The sequence below is a fragment of the Oncorhynchus mykiss genome, chromosome 9 (genome assembly GCF_057628025.1).
Source record: "Oncorhynchus mykiss isolate SJ-2025 chromosome 9, ASM5762802v1, whole genome shotgun sequence".
In the NCBI taxonomy this organism is placed as follows: Eukaryota; Metazoa; Chordata; class Actinopteri; order Salmoniformes; family Salmonidae; genus Oncorhynchus; species Oncorhynchus mykiss.
The window spans coordinates 15,199,314-15,210,480 of record NC_143030.1 but is presented as its reverse complement, the minus strand read 5'-3'; the positions used below and the strand labels follow the sequence as shown (position 1 = coordinate 15,210,480).

The following is an 11,167-nucleotide window of genomic DNA, read 5'->3' as shown; positions in this document are numbered from 1 at the left end:
TGTATACATTGTCTGTCTATATTATGCAAAGATTCCCACTTGTATGATATCAAGTGATTCCAACCAGCTAGGCACACACTGTTTGAATGAACTTTGTTTCCATGTTGAAATGAAGTTGAACTGACTTGGAATATATGTTGAATTGACTTCTGTGCCCTGTGGGAAATGATTTGTCCTTATCTGACCTTTGATGGAGCTTGGAGAGGAGCAAAGCCCTATCTATCTGCTAGACATCACTTGAATGATGACTGGTCTTTTTCCTTTCAAAAAGAATAGTATGAAAGGAAGAATGAAGTTAGGTACTGGGTTGATAGAAAGCCAGAATGCCCCTGGTCGGTTTGGGAAACATTGACCTACCGGTATTCTATTGGATCTCCAGCATTAGAAAAGCGTCTATTTGGCTGAACCAACAGACCTCATTCTCATGGAACCCCACGGGAATTCTTTGCGCCATTGTAATCGTATCAATACCATGTAAAGAAGCCGCAAACGTCTTTATAGGCTAACAATCGTTTGAACGAGGTCAGACGTCTAGAAAATCAGCAGACACACTCTGACACAACACCCTGTGTCGATTCGTTTGGTAAAATTATTTTGCTGTTGTTGTGGACTTTGTTGTTGTGGTTACAAGTGCAACTGAAGAAGCCTTCTATTCAATAGCCTTAAAATTGTCTTGACATTATCATGAAAGAAATACATCGATTAAGTGTGTTAAAATATATTACTGTTTTATAATACAGTTTACATGTTATGTGTTTTACTCTTAATCATGGAAGCACAGCAAGTAGACCAATTTTATACACACCGATCCATGCGCACGCTGTGTGCCAAACTACCAATGCCATCGAATGATTTTTAAACGTTTCATTATAATAATTGGAGCTAAAAACACACTTTTAAATGGGTGTATCGGGATTATTCCGGCTTCTCATTGAAAAGCACACGGTCTCTCTCACACGCTTTCTTTTGCTCGTCAACAAGTGCCCGCTCTTCCAGCACATGCAGCTCGCGCCGGACCCACCTATGGTGATGCAAATGAGCGCGCGCACGGCGGAAGCCCATCGCGCCCAGGGATTGGTCCCGACTCTTGGAATACAATTATCTCGGAAAAACCCGACGAGTGAAAGGGAAGAACTTTTTGTCATCACGCAGGTCTCTTCAGTTTGAGAGAATCGAAGCGCTACAAGTGGTTGTCTGCAACTGCGCCGAGAACCTGCTGAAGGAGTGTTTGTTTTTAAAACAGCGCAAACATTTCGAGTTTACTTTTCTCTCCCATGATTAACTGGTAATTTAATCCCTGTGGTTCGAAGCGGGTGTGTTCTTATTAGTTAATTAGGAACACTTGGTGCGTTCGGCTTCGCCTTTAACAGGCGACAGAGACTGTTTAGTTATCATTTTTTAAATTTGATTTATTTTGAACTGAGACACTTTTTCAAAGTTCCAAACAATGTATAGCATGATGGAACACGAGCTGAAGCCTTCTGGGCAACAACAACAACAGCAGCACCACCACCAAACGGCCCAGGGCATGTCCCCGGTCACTGGAAACATTGGCAACTCTCACCTGGGGTCCAAACCCGTGTGCCCTCCGGGCGGGGACCCAATGGACAAGGTCAAAAGGCCCATGAATGCCTTCATGGTGTGGTCCAGGGGCCAGCGCCGCAAGATGGCCCAGGAGAACCCCAAGATGCACAATTCTGAGATCAGCAAGCGGCTTGGCGCGGAGTGGAAGCTGCTGACCGACGCCGAAAAGCGGCCGTTCATCGACGAAGCCAAGCGCCTCAGGGCAGTGCACATGAAGGATTATCCCGACTACAAGTACAAGCCACGGCGCAAGACCAAGCCCCTGCTCAAGAAGGACAACCAGATGGCGAAGTACCCTCTCTCCGCCGGGAACCTGCTGGCTGCAGCGGCCGCGCAGGGCCAAGGTGGGAGCGCCAGAATGGAGAGCTACGGGTGGGGGCCGGCGGGAGGTTACGCTGGTATGCAGAACGAGGCCCTCGGCTACACTCAGCAGCTGCACCGCTATGACCTGTCCGCCCTCCAGTATCCCCAGGCCATGACTGCAGCACAGACGTATATGAATGGAGCCAACACCTACAGGTAGGCTATGTTCTGTTCCATTCTTCCACATGTTCTTGTAAATGACTCGAGGGACATGTAGCGTTACATGCGCCTAGACTACACGTAATTCCTGTTTGGGTATTTTTTTTTAAAGCTTTTAAATTAAAAGGTTGATGCGGGTACTTGTTTTTCCATTATGCCCGTCAGCTCCACTAAATTGAGCATTTTTCATTAGATTATTTGGTCTATTCAGTATTGTAAGCTTGAAGAGATCACCCTCGTAAACCTTGGTCTACTTCAACACTTGCTTGAAAGTTTGTATCCTGCTTTAAATGGCCTCTATAAAGTATCATCTGAATGGAAGATTTGATATCAGTAATGATAACGAGTGCATGGTTATCTGTAATGATAACCAGGCACTCACTTTCTCGAAGTCGAACAGTGGAAGGCTATTGAAGATGAAGAATCAATGTCCTATTCATCAAAACCAATTGTTTAATTCAATTAAATGGTATCGGTATAGGCTACCTTAGGCCTAATTACAACAACACAATAATACGTTGTGGCTGATATTCTGAAAGTCAAGATCAATTATTAAACACTTTAACATTTCCTTTTTACTGCTTTGTCAATTGCACTAGGCCTATTTCAATAGTTGTAGTCTTTACCTATCCTATTTCGTTATGGTTTTAAAATATCTATTCGACAATTAGAATAATGGTCTTTAATTGTTTATCCCATCTAATTAGTTGAGTTACAATAGTCAATATTCCCAATGGGCGAACACTTCAACACACTCACACAAGTGGATCTGATCATCTGTTAGTTGCCAAACTGGATCTGCTAGCCTGTCAGAAAGGACGATTCATTATTACCGGTGTCATGACTCTCCACAACTGTCACCCACCCAGCACAGAGACTTTTTTCTTTTTGAAAATTATATATTTTTTCAGAAGAAGGCTTTTTTTGGGGGGGTTTCAGAAATGATAAATCTACTGCACATATTTTATGATATTATAATTTAGATTATTTTGCCAAAGAACCTGTGTAGGCCTAAAACTCGTAAGTTAGAACTGTAATTGTAATAATTAGTTAAAATATGCTACCTTTTGTCTTAACTTTACTCAATATTTAAAAGGTTATTCGTATGCGTTTTAATATAGGTTGTTTACTTGTTTTCAGGCTTGAATGGTTGGAATGAGCATGTGAAGAGGCCCACTATGTGAAAGCTTTGTTTGTGTGGGCCTTCACCCTCAATCCTCTAGTCCGCTTCAATGCCGCCTTCCAGGCCTCTTCTAGAGAAAATATAACACAAAAGTATACTTTGAAAAGGATTTTAAGTCTTACGATATTTTAACATGTTCTCGCCTGAAGTTTAGTTGGTTTATGGTGAATTCTGATTAGCTGTAGTGAACCTAAAGGAGAATATCTGTCGTTCACTTTACAGTGCGGTAGTCATGTTGGTGGCCTAACCAGTCTGGGCCTGCCCTAGCTGTCCCCAGCCCCACGCCCAAGCCCCATGCCTTTTGTAAACATGGTGAATTCCATCACGTGTATAGGGCTCTCCCTTCGGGGGACTGGCAGTTCTTTCATGTTGGTCACATCAATCAAGTCTGTTATGCATCATAATAATATTTATTCAGATGGGTTGGTCTTTCAATCAATATGCCCTTTTATTACAAAACAACTATTTAAAATGAAACTCACTGACCTGCAAATTACACCAGTTTGAGGCTATGTCAAAAGGGTGTAATGTTGCAGAACCTTCCAGCCAATGAATGCTTTCTAAATCGTTTTTTTGTTGCTTGAAAGCGCTTTGAGATTCTTTTATGTAATGAATAGTGCTACTGAAGTTTATTATTAGAACATTTCAGATGCGTAGAATAGTGTAATGGGTTGTTCAATATATGCTACAATTCTACCTGAATTGTGACTTCAGTTGCATGGCCCAAAAATGTCACACCATAGCATTTTACACTGTAGCATGTCACATTTTGACATTGCATGGCATAACATTGATATTGTCCAGTCGCTAACTGTACCCATCTCGCCTCCCCAGCCCCATGTCCTACAGCAGCAGCACCCAGCAGCCCAGCCCGGTAATGTCCATGGTGAAGCCAGAGCCAGTATCACACTCCCCGACTGGTGGACCTAACCACCACCGCGGGCCTCTCCAAGGGGACCTGAGAGATATGATCAGTATGTACATCCCCGGGGGGGACGCCAGTGACCCGGCCGCCCAGAGAGGAGGCTACAGTGTCCAGCAACACTATCTCAGTGGGACCGTTCCCCTCAGTCATATCTAGGGACCAGTGGGGGTAGTGACTGGGACTGATCATGGTTGTGCCCGGACACAAGTTAAAACGCACCCCCGGAACTGAACACCACAGCCTTAGACACACTCATTACGGTTCCGTGTTGCATTAAAAACAGCAGTGACTTTATAGGAAAGGTTATTTTTCTACCTCTGCAATTTTAAATAGAATCCCTTCGTCCGTCCCAAGACTGGGTGGTTTGTTCATTCTCCCATCCACTGTTTGGATGGAGACCTGTCCCTTCTCTTTGAACTATGAAGGACTGCTGTATTGTACATACGATCTTTACTTCTCTCCATGATGACAACGTTTGTTTGTGTACATATTATATTTTTTTTCTCTTTGACAAAACTGACCTCGACATCCACAATCTTGGTTCAGAAACTCCCAGGCTCTATGTATGTTTCAAGACTCCATAATGTTCACACCATTCCATTGTATTCTCCTACTGGCACGGTAGCGTCGGCCCCTTGGGTTGATGGGTAATCATCACGACCTAAACCAACCGGGATGGAGACACGACTTCTCTCAAATGGCACCCTATTACCCATCATGCACAAATTAGGATCCGAGCACTATGGGCCCTGGTCAGAAGTAGTGCACTATAAAGGGAATAGGATGCCATTTGGGATGCAAGCACAAAACCCACAATGGAGGGGCCCCACCACAGGAACACAACACACTGGGAACTGGGTTAGCCAATCAAGGTCCTCCAAAGGCCAGTGACATACAAATCACATGACCTGCCACAAGGCTTGAAAAGATTCTGATTCCAGAACTGGGCGTGTGTGTGGCCCAATGGGGCCTCTCTCAAAACGGATAATCTCAAATCAACTAGATGCCTACTAGTGAAGTGGAGATGGAGAAATGCACATAACTTGAATGAAGTGATTTATTTTTTTATATGTATGTATGGCCTCTTTGTTATGTGTTCTTGTTTTTAAAGCCAATCCGATCCCATAGGATGACATGGTATAGTCTGTTGTCCAATCTCATGAGTTCACTGAATACAATGGAAAACAGTACATGAAATGATTTTAACTCCTGTTTAGTAGCCACAACTGTCCAAACCACATACCAATGCGTTTTAGTTTAGTTTGAGTATAAAATGTTTAACATAACAGCATGGTTTAAAGTTAACATTACGCCTTGTTCCTGCAATGAGTTTTAATGCACCATATTATTGTTTGTTAGTCAACTATTTTGACCCTTTTTTTTGTAAATGTTTGGAGTTACGCTGCTGGCAAAGTCCCAAGTTGCTATACTGCTTACTGTTCAAATACCCTCTATTCTGCAGGTTTTAACTTTGTTCATAGAACACTCTTAACTACTATACAAATTCTACATTCCATTTAATTGTTTACTTCAGCTCAAAGTTTTAGCTAGATATTTTTTACCAAATACATGTTAATAACGTTCTCTAGTTTGGCAACTGTGTGTGGATTTCTACTCTTTAGACTTGTTCAACCAAGCACTGTTATGACACACTGCCTGGGCAACTAACAGTGGAGAATACAATTAATTTTATTTTACAATAAACTTCTGTTATCCAACTTCTCATGTTTTGTATTCGAGCTGTCAGTTGTCTGCTTGAGGTATATATTTCAGATACCGTGTAACATTTTCCTATTATTCTACAAAAGGAGTTTATCTCAAGTTGCTTGAACAAGACTTAGGGGGTGATGGTTAATGTTCCTTCATTTGGCAGCCCCTGCTAACCCACATTTCTGATAATTTAGTCGACCCGTGCTGCTTAAAGTTTTTATATATAGTAAAAAATGTCTGTCTGATAGAACTTGTCATGTTTTGACAGTCTCCTAGTATTGTGCAATACAAACATGAACTTGGTTGCATTGAAATGGAAATTAGTACCTAATAACTTTTTATAAGTTGAGTTAGGGTTAATTTAAATTAATAATCAAACACTGTTTACATTGCAGTCCAAGTGTGTTAAACTGAATTTTATTCTGTTTTATTTAGGTCAATCCTGGGTGTGTGTGTGTATATAGTGAGGAAAAAGGCTTGCAACTTGATGTGCATAGTGCATACCAATTAAGGCCCTGATACTAAGGTTTTAGATTTTTTTTTAAACTCATGTTCACATGTGGCAAGGATGACAAGTATTAATAAAAATTACAACTCTGGTCTACAAATAAATGTCTTGTTGCAGGCTTTCAGCAGTTTCTTGGAACATTCAGCCATGACTTATTTTCTAAGCTATATTACATTGTTCACTGCACTCTTGTAGGCCTATTCCGTTTTTTTCCAATTGAGTCTCTTCACAACGATAACGCACCATAGGCTATTCTATATGGGAAATGTCTGACACAGAATAGATTTAAATTGTGCCAGTTGGCATAATACACAGATTACACACGTCAGATTGAGAGGTCGATTCAAAGAAGGTTTTGATATGGGAATCTTTAGGAGCCTGATTTATATTTCGATTGAGATGGCCTATTTTGTCGGGCAAAGTTCAGAAATAAATAGCATAATACAGGCTTAAATAAATTCAAGTGCGGGATACTAACTTAATCCAATAGTTAAAGCAAGCCAATGGACCTACGTTTTTATGCTTTTGTTATAAAGGTGACTGCTACTGTTTTACAACACATTTTTCATTTGCTCCTATTCAGCTATGGCAGCTCAGCTGTTTGAGTTATACCTCATCTGTCCACGGAAATCATTACACAAAATAACAATCGCAGGCCTGACATCACGCGCTCAATCAAAACGAGCTGGGTTTACGTTTAAACAGTGGCACCACAGGTGGACACAGTTATGCTTGGGGATGCTTAAAATACAACTTTCGAGGGAGTCAGACAAAAAGTTTTGGGAGATGGTAGAAGAACAGAGGCGTCCGGGGTGCAGGAGAGGCGCGAGGAGAAGGGGGAGTGGTGTAGAGTGATTTAGGGTCGATCATTTACTTCTTCTTTTAAACCCCCCTCCCTCCCCTCTCCTGAGATAAAGCGGGTGGCTGGCCCGCTCGTAATTGTCCGTTTCGGAGGCACATTGTCAGTAGCTTTTGAGCTCGCAGGTGCACATAGTAAAGCCGCGGAGTCTTCGCAGACTCCCCCAGAGAGCTTTGTTCCCTTTCTCTCGCTCCCCCGCGGAGCAGAAAATTAGCGTTGCATTCGGGGGGCTTCGTCGCCCCCTTTTCTCCGGCTCAGGCTTAACCCTTTCACCGCCTGTCGCAATTCTCATGGAAATTGAAGAGCCTGCGCAGGCTAATCGCAGAGTAGAGGGGAGGGGAGGATGGGAGAGAAGCTAGGGGAAGAGATGAGTGGAGTGCGTTGAAGGGGGGAGAGTAAGCCCTACACCCTCTTTCGCTCTGTCTCTCTCTCAATTCAATTTAAGGGGCTATATTGGCATGGGAAACATTTGTTTACATTGCCAAAACAACTGAAATAGATCAAATTTACAGTAAACATTACACTCACAAAAGTTTCAAAATAATAGGCATTTCAAATGTCATATGTCTATATACAGTGTTGTAATGATGTGCAAATAGTTAAAGTACAAAAGGTAAAATAAATAAAAAATATAGGCTGTATTTACTATGGTGTTTGTTCTTCACTGGTTGCCCTTTTCTTGTGGCAACAGATCACAAAAATTGCAGCTGTGATTGCACACAGTGGTATTTCACCCAATGGATATGAGAGTTTATAAAAAATTGGATTTGTTTTCGAATTCTTTTTTGTCTCTAATATGGTCATACATTTGGCAGGAGGTTAGGAAGGGCAGCTCAGTTTCCGCCTAATTTTGTGGGCAGCGGGCACATAGCCTGTCTTCTCTTCAGAGCCAGGTCTGCCTTAGGTGGCCTTTCTCAATAGCAAGGATGTGCTCATTGAGTCTGTACATAGTCAAAGATTTCCTTAATTTTGGGTCAGTCACAGTGGTCAAGTATTCTGCCACTGTGTACTCTCTGTTTTGGGCCAAATAGCATTCTAGTTTGCTCTGTTTTTTTGTAAATGATTTCCTATGTGTCAAGTAATTATCTTTCTGTTTTCTCATGATTTGGTTGGGTCTAATTGTGTTGCTGTCCTGGGGCTCTGTGGGGTTTGTTTGTGTTTGTGAACAGAGCCCCAGGACCAGCTTGTTTAGGGGGCTCTTCTCCAGGTTAATTTCTCTGTAGGTGATGGCTTTGTTATGGAAGGTTTGGGAATCGCTTCCTTTTAGGTGGTTATAGAATTTAAGGGCTCTTTTCTGGATTTTGATAATTAGCGAGTTTTCATTATTTGGTGTTTTACATCTCTCTCTCTCTTTCCCTCTATGACAATCTGAAATTCAGGAACCAGCTCTACCAACATGGCCTGTCGTTTCCCTGGCAATTTAGGGCTGTGAAACTGGACATGAAGCACGTCAATTGGCCGCCGCTACACTAGCCCTGGCCCATAACCACATGCACACCTCGGAATATTAATTTGCTCCAAGCATTTGGATAGTTGAAAAACATGGTTTATTCCAAAATTAGAAAGATAAAGAGAAACGTTAATAAATTGTGTGTGGAGAGAACATTTTGTTGCTCCAATTCTTTGACATGAGTGGTGGAACTGTATAGCTTAGGACTTTTTAAATGGTCAAATATGGGCCTATACGTTTGACAACATTACTTTAGTGATCTATAGCCTGTAATTGGACAACGTCCTTATAATGCGCCCCTGTATGGCAGAAGTTAGATAAGTGCCAGCTTGTGCACCCTGTGCATTCAGATGGGGGTTGGTTCTGGTGAGGTTGTTGTAAGGGTCGTGTAGGGGTGGTGTGTATTTAGGAAGGAGGATTTCTGGTAGAATCCATCCAATCTCTTAGCAAAGGGCAGTGAGGCTTCAACAAGTGGTTGCCATGGATTTGGTGAGCAGGGGCTAAACAAGTGCGTGGGAGATGCTGGTGGTGTGACTTTTAAAGAGTTACGAGAAGTTGTAGTCATCAGAAGCAAACAACAGTCTCCTCTATGACTCAGGTGGTGGGTACAAATACCCTCAGTTATTTTTTATCTGCAAGTTGACATTTTTTGTTGTCTGAAACATTTCCTTCTCATATAATAATTTAGCCCCAAATAGATGGTTTGTAAGATGTTTAGTATTATGTAAGATGTTCAGTAGATAAGAGATTTCCTCTTATCCTGGGATCCTAACCCTAAACGCTTGCTGTTAGGTAATTTATCCTTTTAGTTATCCTAATGAACGCGCAGCAACTGGCCTCATTGAGTCCCTCTAGATGTGTCAATGAGCAGCACTCAAAGTAGGAGATTGAGGGGTTATCTAAAGAGAAAGAGAAACCCTATTTCTATTTCTTAAGCACTGCTATAGGAAACCTCACCACATCAAAAGTTGTCATGGAAACTTCTCGTGCGTATTATTTACCTGCATTCCTTGGGGAGCCAAGAAACCACTCCTCTCTCGCACGCAGAGCAGACCAGAGCGCACCCTTTCTGCAACCGCGCCCGCTCCGCGCGCACACACACATAGTTTACCTAGGACTAGGCAAGGATTTGAGCGTCACAGAAAAGTAAATTAAAATTACCACATCCAATAGTAATAGCACAATTACTTACGTCTTGTTTTATGTGTCTTTTTTATGTGGCCTTTAATTGACCAGAACCACTATTTGAGGTTTATGCAGAAGCTTATTTGGACAATAAAAATGGCTATATGTTGGGCAACAGTATCCCAACTAGACACAACCCTTCACACATATTATGAACATAAAATGTGCCCATTTTAAATAAGATATTTTTAATAGATATGGGCATAACAACTGTGGTATAGAGACCTATCAATGGTCATGGAGAGGTTAACTACAGAAATGCAGGTTTAAAAACCCTTAAGCCCACAGCCCATCAACGTCTGACTGTGTGACTACCAACCAACCACTCCCTTCTCCACAGGTCGTTGAAAGACCTGCTCGTTGCGTTGTTTGCTGGCAGGTGAGCAAGTGGGTGGGTGTCTGCTTCTGGCGCAGCGGCTGCCACGAAGGAGAGCGCGAACGGCTGCAATGTCAGTGAACGCCGGATCCGCCGCATTTTTCACCCACCCTCACACGCTCGCAGCTGAACACCCCGAGTCACAGAGTAGCTCGGGGAGGGAGAGAGGAGGGAGGCTACCGGGAAACCCTGATCAGTGATTAACTCGTAATAATATGCCGTTTTGTGACGTACATCCGTACAACTTTTATGGGTTCTTGTCTGCCCTGTCAGGTCTATAATTAGTGGAGGAGATTTTGTAGCAATGAGGACTGACTGACTGAGTGACGTGATATCCAATAGATTTGACAATAGAAATGGGTGACATATTCCTCCAAAAGTCTTGTTTTGTCAGGGCATGGGGGTCATGTGCTCAAACAAAAAAAGGGCACACACATTTTGTTTCTTCCGCAACCGCTGTCACAGACTTGTTGAGCAATTACTACAAGAGGGGAAATCAGCACAATCTGATGAGTAAAGTATTTTGCTAAACTATTTTGAACTGGAATAAATGCTGCACTTGTTAACGACGACCAGCACAATTCCAGTAATAATAGAAGATTGTAAGAAATACTGTAGCCAATATCCAACCCAACTCCATTTGTTGCAACTATCATGTATCCCGGTGTTTGTCAAACCGTTTGACCTGGAAACCCCAAAAAGAAACCGTAGGCCTATAAAACTTGCGACCACACGCGCACACCACCCGTGTAAACACATGCGCACACTCGAACGTACGCTCACAATTACTGCATTTAGTCTGACATTACAGCCATAAAAGGTGACGCATTTTCAAAACGCAAGATAGGCTACATAAATAAACTGC

At 42.3% G+C, this 11,167-nt stretch overlaps 1 protein-coding gene across 1 annotated transcript; it reads left to right on the top strand.

Moving 5' to 3' along the window:
- Positions 1–554: 554 nt before the first annotated feature.
- Positions 555–6,536, top strand: sox19b (SRY-box transcription factor 19b). The gene is made up of 2 exons (XM_021614680.3): positions 555–2,103; positions 4,124–6,536. The coding sequence occupies exons 1-2, from the start codon at positions 1,448–1,450 to the stop codon at positions 4,368–4,370; spliced, it is 903 nt and encodes a 300-aa protein (XP_021470355.2). The 5' UTR covers positions 555–1,447; the 3' UTR covers positions 4,371–6,536.
- Positions 6,537–11,167: the final 4,631 nt, after the last annotated feature.

What these genes read in the sequence shown, in the direction of transcription:
- sox19b (XM_021614680.3), top strand. Translation starts at nt 1,448, where the DNA reads ATGTATAGCATGATGGAACACGAGCTGAAGCCTTCTGGGCAACAACAA. An exon ending in AATGGAGCCAACACCTACAG is followed by an intron (nt 2,104 to 4,123) that starts GTAGGCTATGTT and finishes TCGCCTCCCCAG; the next exon opens with CCCCATGTCCTACAGCAGCA.